At 48.1% G+C, this 15,575-nt stretch overlaps 1 protein-coding gene across 1 annotated transcript in view; it reads left to right on the top strand.

Annotated features, from left to right (window-relative positions):
• LOC103768260 (AT-rich interactive domain-containing protein 1A-like) overlaps nucleotides 1-15,575 on the top strand; it is a gene marked incomplete at its 3' end in the record, with an annotated part of 32,747 nt that overhangs the window by 16,593 nt on the left and 579 nt on the right. The window contains exons 4-16 of the mRNA XM_008935401.1: nucleotides 950-1,190; nucleotides 1,525-1,614; nucleotides 2,305-2,472; nucleotides 3,205-3,520; nucleotides 5,089-5,234; nucleotides 5,319-5,428; nucleotides 7,621-7,830; nucleotides 8,358-8,565; nucleotides 12,311-12,443; nucleotides 12,804-12,976; nucleotides 13,139-13,289; nucleotides 13,450-13,575; nucleotides 13,687-13,783. Coding sequence (XP_008933649.1) covers nucleotides 950-1,190; nucleotides 1,525-1,614; nucleotides 2,305-2,472; nucleotides 3,205-3,520; nucleotides 5,089-5,234; nucleotides 5,319-5,428; nucleotides 7,621-7,830; nucleotides 8,358-8,565; nucleotides 12,311-12,443; nucleotides 12,804-12,976; nucleotides 13,139-13,289; nucleotides 13,450-13,575; nucleotides 13,687-13,783 — 2,169 coding nt within the window. The remainder of the gene's footprint in view (nucleotides 1-949; nucleotides 1,191-1,524; nucleotides 1,615-2,304; nucleotides 2,473-3,204; nucleotides 3,521-5,088; nucleotides 5,235-5,318; nucleotides 5,429-7,620; nucleotides 7,831-8,357; nucleotides 8,566-12,310; nucleotides 12,444-12,803; nucleotides 12,977-13,138; nucleotides 13,290-13,449; nucleotides 13,576-13,686; nucleotides 13,784-15,575) is intronic.

Genomic DNA, 15,575 nt, shown 5'->3' with positions numbered 1-15,575 from the left:
CCTCATTGCTGGTGAAGTTGTAACTTCCAGCTTTCTGTTCAAATGCATCATCACTTACTTTGCCTTGGACAGTTAGTTATTTACTCCAGGCCTGTTAGCTGTTTACTCCAGGCGAAGCCTGAAGAGCTGGTGCCCCTTGTTATCAAAGAGCTGGTAAAACTGTGTGTGTTGGATCTGCACGTCCTCTTCTTGGAGGCATCCCCGTTTTTCAGACTTGCCAGCTGAATTTTAGAGCTGTCCCTTTGCAGTTGCTACTCTGGCAATTGGAGGTTGCAACGTGCTTACACTTTCTGTGCTTCTTCAGGGTGAGAGGTGCAGTGGGGAGGGTATTTTCCAGCCTTGCCTTCAAGAGAAGCTGAACTTCAAAGGCTGATACTGTAACTGCTAATTGTTGCTATCTTTGAAGAAAGGGAAGTGGGAACCCTGAAGAGTATTTTATGGTTTTCTTTTAAATCTGTGTTTAGTTTGTTTTTATCCATCTCAAGTGAGTAGTTTCCCAGCTCATAGGAGGTTTATGAATTAATTATGGTGAGGCAGGAGTTTCTGTCTTTCAGAAGCTGAGCCACGTTTCTCTTCCAAGCCACGATCACATGGACTCTCTCCTCTGTTTTCAGTTTTCTGTGTATTGCTGATGCATTCTTTAATTTCTCACCTCTAAATTGAAATCAGAGAAGAAAGTAGGAGAATTATCCAGTTGCTGGGACCATCAGCAAACACTGGGCAAACCAACGAAGAACTCTGGGGCTCAGAGACTGGCAGCAGGATAAGACACATCTGGCAGTTACCTCAGTCTGCAGCAGCCTTCGTTACTGACAGTAACACAAACAGAGTTCATTGATTGCTGTTTGTAGTGTGCCTGAGGGAGAAATACATTCTTTCTTAGTGGTGTGTGAGAGAACAGTCCCATGTCTTTTGATTTTTGCCTGATCTGTTTCTCTGTGTATTGCAGGACCTGTCTGGTTCAATAGATGATCTACCCATGGGTACAGAAGGAGCCCTGAGTCCTGGAGTAAGCACATCAGGGATTTCCAGCAGTCAAGGAGAGCAGAGTAACCCAGCTCAGTCTCCTTTCTCTCCACATACCTCTCCTCACCTGCCAGGCATCAGAGGACCCTCCCCATCCCCAGTTGGATCTCCAGCTAGTGTTGCTCAGTCCCGCTCTGGTCCACTTTCACCTGCTGCAGTACCAGGTAATGCTGCTCAGCACATGTTGATCTTCCATGGGGCTGCCTCATGCAGCTGGAGAGTAAACTAACCTGGCCAGTGTCAGTGCTAGGTGGTCACTGAGGTCCTGTGATCTCGTTTGTCTCCTTTAAACTGTCTGTAAGATGGGTGAGATGGCTGGTAAACCAGTACTGTGATTTTGCTGCATTAACATGACCAACCTTGCTCTTGTTTTCCTTCCCTGTGGTGTCCATACCCTTCTCTGTAAGCTGTTTGTAGTTCTGGTGTTTAATACTCTGGCCTCCTGGGTTTTGTGGTGTCAAATTTTGGTGATTAACCACTCTCCTTTCTGTGGTTTAGGCAATCAGATGCCACCCCGACCGCCCAGTGGCCAGTCAGACAGTATCATGCATCCTTCCATGAACCAGTCAAGCATAGCTCCAGATCGAGGTGTGTGGCATGACTTAAAAGATGTAATTGTAAAGCTAAATGTGTAAGGAAAAATTACCTGGCCTGATGACTCGATGGTGAGAGAACATTTAAACCCTGCCCCAGGTTTATAGGCTGCGAATGTTCAGGCACCTTGCAGGAAATTCAACAGTTGCTGGTTGTTGGGGTTCTGAATGTTCCACCCACGCTGGTAGTTTGGCTTGTAATATGTTCTCTCTGGTTTTTGACATGCTTTTCTGTCAACGTTGCTTGTCCAAGGTCCATGACCTTAAGATTCAAAATGAGGGATGCTTGCAACAATGCTGAATGCCTCTTACCTCAAAGAGAATCAGGGCAGGAGGGAGAGAAATGCTGGTAAAATTTCAGCTCTTGTCACTGGAGCTTTATAGTTGTCACCATGAGAAAACAAACAAAATCCAAGAAGCCCTTAGGGTTTGCAAGGTCATACTGTCTGCTCCTGTGACACTAAGGTGTGGGTTTTTTTCCTGGCCAAACCAGGAAATTGGATGTGTTATCTCAGCAGATAGCACTGGCTCCTTAACAGCAACCACTGTAAAATCTGTCCAGGCAGTTGCTGGAAGGATTTTGTTAGTGAGTCCTGGGGTTGCTGTTACTAAGAACATGTGTGTCCAGTGGCACCTTTGGATACTTTGTGCTAATGCTTGTCTGCTTCCTTCACTGGGTGACCAGGTTACATGCAGAGGAATCCTCAGATGCCCCAGTACAGCTCACCCCAGCCTGGCTCAGCCTTATCTCCCCGTCAGTCTTCTGGAGGACAGATGCATGCTGGAATGGGGCCATACCAGCAGAACTCCATGGGGAGCTACGGACCCCAGGGTGGACAGTATGGACCTCAAGGTGAGGCACAGACAGCTCCTCAGGGTAGGAATTGAGCTCAGCAAATACAAAAAGCCTCTCTCTGTTAGAACATCTTGTCTTTGATAAACTGTACTTGTCCTCTCTGAATGTGTGGGTAACAAAACTGTGCTTCTGATGAGGTGGAAGAAACTGCTTTGTTCATGTTGAGATTGATAGAATCAAAGAATGGGTTGGGTTGGAAGAGACCTTAAAGATCACCCAGGTCCAACCCCTGTGCCATGGGCAGGGACACCTCCCACTACATCAGGTTTCTCAGAGCTCCATCCAACCTGGTCATGACTTTGAAATATGTGCCTTTCAGAGCTTGTTGTACTTTTAAAATGTAGGATCCTTCCTCCTCATCTAAAAAGATGTAGGTTGTATATCCTGTGTGATAGGAAGGGCCCATTCCCTTTAGGGAAGAAAAATGAGTGGTTTAGAAAGGGTTAAATGAGCTTTTTACATCCCATCCTGGACAACTAAGCTCCCTCTGCTTGGTCTGAGGTTTGGGAGAGCTTCAGGCAGCTTTTGAATCCCATGTTGTTACTTGGCTATGTCAAAACACATTTTCTGTGGCTTATAGCCAAGTACTTTGACTTTTTGTTGAGGTGTTAACACTCCCCCTCATCTCTGTTAGTGATCTTTAAATATTTGCTGATAGAAGATTTTTATGGTGATTCATAAACTTAACTAGTTGAATGTTGTTGTCTTCCCCTCTTTTTATCTCCTCAGGAGGTTATCCCAGGCAGCCAAACTACAATGCTATGTCCAATGCCAACTACCCCAGTCCGGGAATGGGAGGAAGCATGAACCCCATGGGAGCAGGGAGCCAGATGCACGGGCAGACTGGTGTGCCACCCTACAGCGGGCTTCCTCCGGGCAGGATGAGCCATGCCACCATGGGGAACAGGCCGTATGGACCCAACATGGCCAACATGCCCCCTCAGGTGGGCACAGGGATGTGCCCCCCGCCCGGCGGCATGAACCGCAAAGCACAGGAGGCGGCCGCCGCCGCCATGCACGCTGCTGCCAACTCCATCCAGACCAGGTGAGGAGGGAGGTCTCCCCTGCTCTCTGCTAGGGTCCCCTCTCTCTGTCAGAGCTGACTTTGAAAGGTCCACATCCAGAGCTGTGGGTGGAATAACCCGAATTTGGGGTAATCCTGAATGTAGAGTTCGGGAAGGTTTGGCCTCCTTGGAGATGCCTTCGTCAGTCTTGAGTATTAAAAAAGGAAGAGCATAAAGCTTGGACAGGCAGCATGTGAATAATCATCAACAGCATGCTCAGGGAGTTTTTAATATTCAGAGGTGAAATATCTTTAAGACCATTAAGTCCCACTGTTAGCCCAGCCCTGCCAGGTCCCCACTGCCCCGTGTCCCTCATCCCACATCTCCACAGCTTGGAAACCCCTCCAGGGGTGGGGACTCCACCACTGCCCTGGGCAGCCTGGCACAGCCCTGGACAACCCTCCAGGGCAAGAAATTGTTCCTCAGGGCCAACCTCAACCTCCCCTGGGGCAACTTGAGGCCATTTCCTCTTGTCCTGTTATTTGTTCCTTGGGAGAAGAGCCCAACCCTCACATAGTTCCAGCCTCTTTTCAGGTAGTTGTTGAGAGTGAGATCTCCCCTGAGTCTCCTGTGCTCCAGGCTCAGCACCCCCAGCTCCCTCAGCTGCTTCTCACCACACTTGGGCTCTGGACCCTTCCCCAGCATTGTTACCCATCTCTGGCTGTGCCTCAGTCCTCAGTGTCCTCCTTGTAGTGAGGCCCTTGATGAGCAGCTGTGGGGAAGGGAGTTGGAATTCAACACTCAGCTTTGCAGCTATTTTCTGAAGGATTTTTGGGTTTTATTTTACTCTTAAGAGTAGATGTATGTGGCCTGCTGGAATGCCATGACAGCCATGAACTAACAGGCTTATAAATCAGGTTCCTCCAGTAGAGCTGTTAGATACATTTGTTGTCTGACTGAGCATTGTGCTCTTTATCCTGACTTAAGGGCTGCTTCTGCAATCTCCTGTCTGATGGTACCAGTGACTGCCAAGAGTTCAAGTTCCCAAACACCAATAAAGGCATCAAAGCCTGTCCCACTGAGTAACACGTTTGAGTGCTAGTTGTAGGTGAGGTTTTCTGATATATGTAAAATAAAGGAGCTTGTATGGGTGGGAAAGAAAGGGAAAAGGGAGAGAAATAAAGATAGATAATTAAGTGTGGCCTGAGAACTCCACTGTTGATCTGCAGAAATCATGTATCTCTCTGAAGCATAGAGAGCTGCAGAATCTGCAGATCTGTTCTTCCCTGCAAAGGCAACATAACAACTGAGAAGTTAGTTTTGGGGTTGTAATGGAACAAGATTAAGGATGAAAAATGTTCAGAAGTGAACTGAAGTCCCATTTTCAACATGGTTTGCATCCCATTTTCTTTGGAGAGTGAGGCTGAGGCTGTAGGGTAGCTAAGCTTTAAAAGAACACCCAATCTTAGGTCTTTTGCTGGAAAAGAGCTGGAGAAAGTCACTACTCTGCTTCCTTCAGAGAAAGTTTCTTTTAGCAAACCTGCTGCCCTAGAAGACAAGATCTCTAGTATTTGAAGTAAGCCTCTTGTTTCTCCCTTGCCTCCTCCAGGCCTCCTGGTTATCCCAACATGAATCAAGGGGGAATGATGGGCACTGGACCTCCTTATGGGCAGGGAATTAACAGCATGGCTGGGATGATAAACCCCCAGGGCCCACCTTATCCAATGGGGGGGAACATGGCCAACAACTCTGCAGGTAAGCAGTGCTGCCTCTGGGGCTTTCCACTGGTCTCAGGGACTGGACTGAAAATGGGTGTTAAAGATTCTTGTAACTTCCTAGGGATGGCAGCAAGCCCTGAAATGATGGGTCTGGGGGACGTCAAGTTAACACCTGCAACTAAAATGAACAATAAGGCAGATGGGACACCAAAAGCTGAATCCAAGTCAAAGGTAAAATGTTTTGGGTTTTGTTCTTAATGACCCATTCTGTTCAGCATCCAGGGAAGCGAAACCATTGTGTGTTAACTGGGATTGAATGGTGCCTCTGTCTAGTAGTGAGTGTGGTTCCTGAGAGAAACCTGATGTGATTTGTGCTCCTTGCCCTGAGCAGACTTCTCATTAGTGTGGTTGTCCTTGTAGTCTGTGGTCTGAGTGGTGCTTGTGACCAGGGTTCTATCTCAGGAGTGTGGTGAGTGAGTGAGATATCCTCTTTTGGGATCTGTTAGCTGTTGAAGCATAGGGAAAATAAGTGTTTTGAAACCTGTGTATGTGTGTTTTGGAGTGGGCTCTGGCTGTATTTGCAATAAACCTCTAAATACCCATGTATGTTAATGAGGGTGTTGTTGAGGAACCTGAACTCTGCCATCCCCAGCCAGCTAGGTCTCAGAAAGGCCAGGAAAGGGACTTTTCTATCAGAATTTACATGTCCTCCCTGTTTAGGACTTAGGAGTTCAAGCTTCTGTTCAGAATTTCTGATGGATGCCTGGCACATCTTATTAAATGTTCTTGTTTCAATTCTGGGCTAGTCTTGCCTTCATTAGCTGGGGAGAAGGTACCTGAACAGATGCACCTCTTGGGTCAGCCTCATTGAAGTCCCCAGATCCTACAAGCAGCTAATTAGACTGTGCTTGAATCAGAAGTGTCAAGGCAAAGACCATGGAGTTGAAGCACTCAGTGTAAGGAGACTGAACATGAATCAGACTTGATGTGTTACCCTGGCTCTGCTTGAACTGTGCCAGTGGTTCCAAGAGGTTCCTCAGGATTTATCAGGAAAATTCAGACAGTTGAGGGCTTTACTCTGGGAACATAAACGGGGCAGAAATGAAGGGGAGCATTTCCCAGTCCTTTGGGAGTGATCAGTTTTACTTGCAAACCAGTTTAGTATTAGGAATTTATCACTTGACCCAGTGAAGTTGCCAATAGAAGTGTCAACAAACTGGAGTGTGTTCCTGGGTGTAGGGTTGGAGCTGGTCAGTTATCACCTCTGAGCTGGCAGGTGGGACACTAAAGTGTTCCAGTAGTTTCACAAACCAACCTGTTACTAATCCTGTATTAAAGCCAGAAGAAGGAGGCAAACAAGTTCTTCAGGGAGTGTTTTTCTTTGCATTGCTGCTTTCAGAAGAATTGCCAAAAAAGCAGTTTCTGAGCCTGTAGTTTCCTCTTTTGCTGCTGGAAGGAAAATAAATGCTCTGCAAGTTTGATGCCTCCACCACCAGCAGTCTGCAAGAAGATTCAGAAGATCTCTCACTTCTGCTCATGTGTTTTGGCATCTGCCTTTCTATTTATGACAAACAAGTAGTGGAATGCTCTTGGGCTAGGAGGTGACAGAAGCTACAAATAAGGGTTATTGTGTCCTCCTGGTCTGCTCTGGTCAAGGATTAACTCACATGTTACTGGATACACTCGGTCTTGGGAGTAAGGGTTGGTTCATCTAGAACATCATCAGATTTGCAGCTCACTTCTACTTTGGAAGTTCATTTTTAAGTAAGCATTTGATTACTGGATACACTCGGTCTTGGGAGTAGGGGTTGGTTCATCTAGAACATGATCAGATTTGAAGTTCACTTCTACTTTGGAAGTTCATCTTTAAGTAAGCATTTGGAATGCCCAAACCATTTCTGCCTGTACTCCAAGTGATCCACGTGGAGAAAGACAAAATAACCTGCTCAGCACTACATGAAGACACTTGTGGGAAGCAAGGCCAAGTTCAGGACCACAGGCTTTACCTCTCACAGTCACACAATTTGGTGAATTAGATGTGCAGGAACTAGTGTGAGATACTCACACTTCATAACTAATCTTGTACTCCAAATTCTGGCCTATTCAGGAATTCCTAAATTCCTGTTGTCTAGAGAGATGGCTCTTTGCAAAGTCTCCTTGTGATTTTTGGCTTCTGTAGCATTCATGTAACACTTCAAAAAATACAGATTCTGTGAATTCCCTGAGGAGAGACAGGTTTGTGACACCTTTGTTGAATAATGCTTGGTTCAGGTTGATCTGAGATGAGTGTGGGTTTGATATAAAGCTGTTCTCAGTATAACAGCAGAACTTTGAACTTTTATCTGACTTTCTTTGGATCCTTCTGGGATATGAACTAGCTGCCTTTGTGCTGCTCAGTCCTGATATCTCTTTCCTTCTCCTAGAAGTCCAGTTCTTCTACTACAACCAATGAGAAGATCACCAAACTCTACGAGCTGGGTGGTGAGCCTGAGAGGAAGATCTGGGTGGATCGTTACCTGGCCTTCACTGAAGAGAAGGCCATGGGCATGACCAACCTCCCAGCAGTGGGCAGGAAACCCTTGGACCTTTACAGGCTCTACATCTCAGTGAAGGAGATTGGAGGGTTGACTCAGGTGAGTGTCCAGCAGCCAGTGTGCTTTGCATTCAGTCACAAGCCAGGGGACAGCACAGTTCCCAGCCAGATTTGTAGCTAGATGCAAGCCACAACTTCCCATATAACTGTGTTTATCTTGTTTTAATTTTTTTTAAATCATGTTTATAAAACCATCCTTTAAATGATGCTTAAAATCATCTTTTAAGTGAGCCACGTGTCTGCTCACCCACTGTCTGGTTGAGAACACTGGTGGGATTCAGTTCAAGTGCTTTTTTTCCCTGCTTTGGCCAGTGCAAAGATGGGTGACACTGTGTTTGCATCTGGCTGTCAGCTGATCTGACTGATTTGATTTGCAATCTGTCTCTGTTTGAAAAGTTTCCTGCAGAAAGGGAAGGGGTTTGTCTAGTTCTGGGTTTTGAAAACAACCATATGTGCTCTGCTTAGCCTTTATTGCATCCTTTCTATTAGCTGGGAAGTGCCGATTTCTCCCCAGAAAAGATCTTGGAGGAGGATTTTGAGTTGAGAGCCTCTTGTTTGGTTGTGCAGGTCAACAAGAACAAGAAGTGGCGTGAGTTAGCCACAAATCTCAACGTGGGCACGTCCAGCAGTGCAGCTAGTTCTTTGAAGAAGCAGTACATCCAGTGTCTGTATGCCTTCGAGTGCAAGATTGAGCGAGGTGAAGACCCCCCTCCAGATATCTTTGCAGCTGCTGATTCAAAGAAGTCTCAGACTAAGATACAGCCTCCATCTCCAGGTGAGTTTGGGTGCAGTGAATGTTTCAACCAGAGGATCTCTGACACTTACATGCTGTGGGCCAGCCTGGTTCCAAATGTCCACAAACCCCCCCTGTCTTTGCCTGATGAGATGCTCTCTGGTTGTGTAGATTAAACACTTTGTGACGTGTGAGTGAGTGACACAGGTCCCTTGGGATAGTTCAGTTTGTGTGTGTCCCACGTCCTGTACTGTTTAAGAAAAAGGGAAACATAAAAATAAGTATGTAGCTGCATACACACACCTCTGTGTGCTGCATCCCTGCCTTAGGAGAGAGCATCTGGTGGAGAGGGAAGCCTGGAGTTAGCCCTGTGAGGGGACCTCCCCATGATCTGACAGCAGTCCTTGTCACTGCTTAGCTTTGGGGACCTGCTAGGAAAGTTCTGCTCGTTTTGACAAGGCAAGTGCTGCCTCCTGGGAGTAAATGCTGATGTGGGTGTGCACTCAACTTCCTCCTGAACTCCTCCTTCCCACCCTCAGCAGGACTTCCTGAGGCTTTGTGCACAGAGAGCGTTGGGAGCCTGTTACAAGTTGGATGCTCTAGAACTCGAGCCCTTTAAAATGAGCTTGTGCTGTTGGTTCATATCTGATGGGGTGCTCTGGTTTCTGAGTATTGAAGCATAGTGTTCAATTCAGATCTGTTGAACAAACAAACAGAAGTCCAGGCTGGCTGTGCGTGCTGTACTCTTTAGTCTTTGGAAAGTCTGATCATTTCTGTCTCATTTGCATCTAGTTCAGCACTTGAATTGCTGCTGAACTTGCCAACACTTTAAAGCTTCAGTTTTCCAGTTTTTCTTATAAGTAAAACCTTCAGATGCTTTTTCTGGTCAGGAGCCTGTTCGTGTAGGTGAAATAAAAACTTTGCCTGCTTTGAAGTTCCTGTAGTGTTTGCAGAAAATGCCTTTTTGGTTCTGAAACCTGGCATCATCTTTGTCTAGCTCCCAAGGAGTGGAATAATGAGCCCTTTTTTGATTGTGCTGCAGTTGTCTCAGCCCCCTGAAGCCCTTGCTCTACAGCATGCTTGTCCGAATATTCTGTTGGCAACTACATTTATCTATCCTCTCAGTTTACAGAGTGCTGTTTTTTTTTAAAGAACTAAATCATATCTCCTCACTGGGCAGGAAACCTCTTTGGGTGTAGCTTCAACGTTGGTGTATTCTGCAAGATAAAGCAACTTCTGTGTCATTAGACTAAACTTCTGTCTAAAGTGGTGTCTGAGTTCTGCTTCAGCTAGACCAAAAATCCATTCCTGCTTGTTTTCCAAAACCTCTTTCTTGTCCCCCCTCCCTCCCCCTGAGATACTAGGCAGTGGAACAGAGATGTTGAGATAAGCATTTGGAGTTTATTTGGAGAGGGCTGAGCCTTTAAGGGAGGCATGTAAAACTTCTTGTAGCACTAGATGCCTGTCAGAACAGTGCATCAATTTTAACTTTGCTTTAGCTCCTGTGGTGGTAAGTGAAGGTTGCGAGCTTGCCTTCTGGGCTGAGGTACAGGTCATCCCTTGCTTCAGTGCAGGAGGAGGAGCCTGCAGGGCTGCTATCCCAAACCCTGCATGTTTGTGAAGCTGTATTGACTTTGTCTGCAGGCTTGATTGATGCTCTGAGAGGACTGTGCTGTATTTAAACTGGTCTTTCTTGAGACCTCAGCGAATCGGACTGTGCAGAGGCAGCACTGAAGCATGATTGGTTGCTCTGATCCTTTAGGCCATATCACTCAGCATGTCTGTGCTTCTCTTTCACTTTCTTTTTCTTCCTCTCTCTTTTCTGGACCATTTCCTGGATCATTCTCTTCCTCTCTGATCATTGCTGGATCAGCAGAAATGGAAGGCACAGGGCACGACACAAACTCTCTCAACCCCAGCTCCAGACTAGGAGCCTTAGAGGAGCATTGGAGGTCCAGGGGCTTGTGGAGGCCCTGCTGAAGCAGCATCCTCCAGAGCTGCACACACAGAGAGTCCTTTCTCCCAGCAAATCACCCTTATGGAGAATAAGTTCCCTGTTTGACAACCGAGCAGGCAGCAGTGGAGTGGTTTGAAGTCCCTTCATTTGGATGAAGGGCTCTGTCAATCCCATGTGTGCTTTGATCTCTTTGCAGACTTGATAACCTTTTGGTGTTGGCTTATTCTTCATTTTAGCCTGTTTTGTCAAACTAACTACTGCAGAACTTTGAGTGCTGAGGATCACACTGCACAGTTCTCCATTATCCACCTTTTGAGGCTGCAGAACATCTAAGGGGGTTGCAGGACGCTGTTCTGGGTAGAACTCTTGGTGCCAGGGCTGCTTTCTGTGCATAATCCTCAAAAACCAGGAGTGTTTGAAGATGGGCCCTGGCTAGAGTGGTCGGGGTATGGCCTCGTGGGTGCTGGGTGCAGGTTCCCTGCAAACCTCCTTGGGCTCCTGCTCGTGTGTCCCTGGGGAGCTGTAATCGGCCCGCTGCTGGCTTCTGATTCCCAGAGCGTGGAGCTGGCCCTGCTCCAACTGTGTGTAAATTTGTGAGTGGGAGGGACAGCAGGGGGTGGGGACAAACACCAAATGGCAGCAACGTGGGGAATGTCTCGAGGCCTCTTCCTGCCAGTGCCAGCCTCACAGAGGGAGACGGGCGGCGAGTTCCTGGGGGAGGCGAGCGGAGCTGAACCCCCCGACAGGGAAGGAGAATGGTGGGGAGGGCCCGTGAATGAAGCTCCCTGCTGAGCTCCCTTCCTTCTCCCCAGACCTCCCCGGGCTGGGAGGGAGTCGTGGAGAAGAGGACAGGGTGCCAGGAAGGTGGGGTGTAAACAAACATGCCCTGGACGTGACCTCGGAGGATTTTAATGAATAGCTGAAATGACTCATCAAGCAGCAGGGCTGAAGCTGAGGGATATCGGGTGCTGGGGATGGTAACTAATGGAAACATTAATTAAGAGTTCAGCTCTTGCCAGCTGCAAGGAGCCTACGAACCTGAGAGCTGACGCTGGCGGGGTGATCCAGGGGCAGAGCAGAGCTCCTGGAGCTGGCAGCACAGCTGGATTACACACGGTGGCCTGGGAGCTCTGATGAAAACTTACTGCAGCGTCAAGCGACCCGTACAGAGGCAGGGAACCTGCTGGACAGGTTTTGTCATTCAGTGAAAGATCCGGCATCTCCGGCATTCCCTGTTCCAGGAATCCTTGGGAGTGGTGCTTGAATTAACCTGCATGAATTAACCCCTCTCGAAGGGGCAGAGCAGACAGAGGAGCCTTGTTCAGAGTGACTTGGCGACTTTGGCTGACGTCCTGGAGTTTCCATCACTAGAGAGATTGTGACACTTCCAGGAGGAGGCTCAAAGGCTCAAACCCACCTTGTTCCTAGGTAGAAAGTGAAGGTGATGGGTCAGCAGTTCTCACGTGGCAAGAAGTGTTCCCTGCCACGTGGTGCACTGTAGAGCAACACCTTTGAAGCTAGATAGTCTGGGCAACAGGACACAGTGGCACAGTGGCAGCACAATGTGTAAAAGGGAATGGGGTTAAGAATGAAGGTGTGATGGAAACAAACACGTCCTCTCAGCTTCAGACTGCTGCACATGGTTCTTCTGGGAAGCCTGACCCAGTATGTCCTTGAAATGTTGAATTCCTTGCTCTTTATTTGCCATATTTCATCTGTCTCTTTCTTGAAGGAGCCTTTGTTTCCTGTTCTTCATGGTGATGTTCTGGGAGGTCCTGGGTTGCGTTTGTAGGGTGGGAAGCAGCTCACACCACCTTTCTGTTCTTGCAGCGGGTTCAGGCTCAATGCAGGGCCCTCAGACACCTCAGTCCACCAGCAGCTCCATGGCAGAAGGAGGAGACTTGAAGCCACCAACTCCAGCATCTACACCACACAGTCAGATGCCCCCTTTGCCAGGCATCAGGTACGAAACCACTGCAGCCTCTTCTGCCGTGCTGGATGCAGGCTGTGAACCTGGGGTCACTCCTGGCTCTTTACTACAGAGGGCTGGAGACTTGAGTTTCCTGTTCTAGTGGGGCTCCATGGCTTTCTCCCCTTGTTAGCTAACAGCAGCATTGCTGACACTGCATCTGTGTGTGAATAACCATTACTTTGGGATTGGGTCTGAGGATGGTGTTGTAGAAGGGCAGTTCTTCATGCCTCTGCTGGAGAAGGGTGATCCTTCTAGGGGATAGCAACACCTGAGAGGGAACGTGGGGAAAAGTATCCTGAGGAGTGTCATGGACCTCTATAATTCGGTGTTTGTGGGTTTTTTTTGAACCAGGAGTAACTCAGTGGGCCTTCAGGATGCCTTTGCAGATGGTAGTGATCCTACGTTCCAGAAACGGAACTCCATGACTCCAAATCCAGGGTACCAGCCCAGCATGAATACCTCTGACATGATGGGTCGCATGTCTTACGAGCCAAATAAAGATCCTTACAGCAGTATGAGGAAAGGTGAGGACGTCCTCGTGTGCTCCTCTCCCTTTACACCTTGAGCACTAATGGCTGGAAGGTGCTGTAGGAGACCCTCTGCTTGCCCTGCTTCCCCACGAGGTGGGACAGACCTTTCTGAGGCAGAGGTGGACGTGTTTATTGGTCCTTCTTTTGGTGTTTCAGCTCCAGGAAGCGATCCCTTCATGTCCTCAGGGCAGGGCCCCAACAGTGGTATGGGTGACCCTTACAATCGTGCTGCAGGCCCAGGGATGGGTAACATGGCCATGGGGCAGCGGCAACACTACTCCTACGGAGGTCCTTACGACAGAGTGAGGTGGGTGCTGGAGCCTCATCTCCTTGAGGAGCCTGCTGGGATCCTCATCTCCTTGACTCCTGCGAAAGGGTGACCTGCTCTTCACTGCTATGGTCATCCTTGTCCATGTCAGGTGAATTTAAGGGGATGTGTGGGGTTTTTTTCTTCTGTTTCTGTGTAGGACGGAGCCCGGCATGGGACCCGAGGGCAACTTGGCAACAGGAACTCCACAGCCAAACATCCTGCCTTCCACCCCTGAGTCAGGGATGTACTCTCCCAGCCGCTACCCACAGCAGCAGCAGCAAAGGTCTGTGCAGGCTGTTGCCACAAGCAGCTCTTCCCAGTTAGAGAGCTCTTGAGACTGGGAACGTGAAGCGTGCGTCTGATCAGCCCAGTAATGCATCTGTTTCTTCTCCAGACATGATTCCTATGGCAATCAGTTCTCCACTCAAGGCACATCCTCGGGCAGCCCCTTCCCTAGCCAGCAAACTACCATCTATCAACAGCAACAGCAGGTAAACTCCCAGGAATTGACCCAGTTTTGTTTGACTAAGAGACCCAAGTTTTAGCTGTGAAATCTGTGAAAAGGGGAGGATGAAAAGTCTTCGGGTTCTGTAAGCAGCTCTTCCCAGTTAGAGAGCTCTTGAGACTGGGAACGTGAAGCGTGCGTCTGATCAGCCCAGTAACGCATCTGTTTCTTCTCCAGACATGATTCCTATGGCAATCAGTTCTCCACTCAAGGCACATCCTCGGGCAGCCCCTTCCCTAGCCAGCAAACTACCATCTATCAACAGCAACAGCAGGTAAACTCCCAGGAATGACCCAGTTTTGTTTGACTAAGAGACACAAGTTTTAGCTGTGAAATCTGTGAAGAGGGGAGGATGAAAAGTCTTTGGGTTCTGTGTGTGTTTTATGAATGTGTAGAGTTCAGTACCTTACACAGGAGGCTCTTTTCCCCCCCAGTTTCCAAATAGTTTAAATTAAAGTTTTAATTAGTGTTTCCAGTGTTGTGCTAGCAAAACAACCTTCTGAGAAGGGAGGTTGTGTAGTTTGTGGACATGCTGCTCTGGTCAGGCAGCAGGAGATCAGAAAGCTTTACTGGGCTTCTCTTCCCCCCTGGAACTTCCTGAATCCCATCGTGTTTCTGTAACACTTTTGGTCTGAGGGATGAGATGAGTTGGAGTGGGGTAAGTCCTTGATGGTTCTGGGGAGCTGTTTCAGGTGGATCATTCCACACAACCCACTGCTTCTGTCTGTGCCTACTGAGCCTGCAGACAAAGACTTCAGACCTGACTCCACTGCCTCCTCCTCCCTGTCCTCAAAAACACCACGTTTGTTTCAGGACAGAGTTTGAATGAACATACATCTCCTTCCACAATCCTTACATATGACTTGCTCTTTGTGTCAGTGCCAGGACCCATAATGTTCTCCTGATCATTTGGAGGAGTCCTCTGGTTTAGGAGGGTATAGAGAGGGCACTCGCTGAGCTGTGCTAAGAATAATTCCAACTGCTCTGCAGTTTGGCTCTGCAACCAGAGCCACGGGGCTCTGAGCCAAGAGTTCGAGTTACTCTGGTACTTGTCATCTTTGAAGCCCTAGAGCTCCATCTGAAGCCAGTCAGGACCGTGGAGCTTCTGAGTAGACCCTTGGAGGCAAGAGAGAGCTTGGATTTTAATTTTGTCTCTGCAGTTGACTGTTTTCTCCATTTGCACTTAAAAGTAGGGGGGGAGAACAGTTCTTGCTCCTTTCAGTGATGTGTTTTGAAATCTGCAGGAAAGGAAGAATCAGGAAGTTACAACAGTTTTTTAACGCATCTTGTTTGATGCTTCAGCAGAAACCTGTTTTCTGGGAAATACCAGAGAAATTAAGGGCTGATAAAATTTCTGCATGTGAAAGGAAACAAAAACCTGTGCCTAGTTCGGTTTGTGGTGAATGTTTTGCTGAGCCTTTTCTCCAGGAAAGTCCTTTTTGTGGGCAGACATCTGTCCCCAGGGCGTCCTTGTAGAATCCACAAGGAAACTACCCAGCCAGCCGCAAGGAGTTGCTCTTGGCTTGTGAAATTGAAAGACTGATCCAGCTTCACATTGGATATAGCTCCCAAGGAGATGAGTCTCACCCTCTCACAGGCCATGCCGTGGGGCATGTCCTCAGGTTCTGAGCAGCTCTGCCCACTGAGGTTTGGGTTGCTTGTTTCTAAGTAGATAATCTCATGTTGTGGACATCAGGTCCAGGGGGAATTCTGCCCCTCTGCCCCACTCTGGGGAGACCCCCCTGCAGTGCTGGGGCAGCTCTGGAGTCCTCAGCACA

Source organism: Merops nubicus, unplaced genomic scaffold (genome assembly GCF_000691845.1).
Source record: "Merops nubicus isolate BGI_N331 unplaced genomic scaffold, ASM69184v1 scaffold26322, whole genome shotgun sequence".
NCBI classification, from domain to species: Eukaryota; Metazoa; Chordata; class Aves; order Coraciiformes; family Meropidae; genus Merops; species Merops nubicus.
The sequence above is the reverse complement of the archived record's forward strand: the minus strand, read 5'-3'. Positions and strand labels throughout refer to the sequence as shown.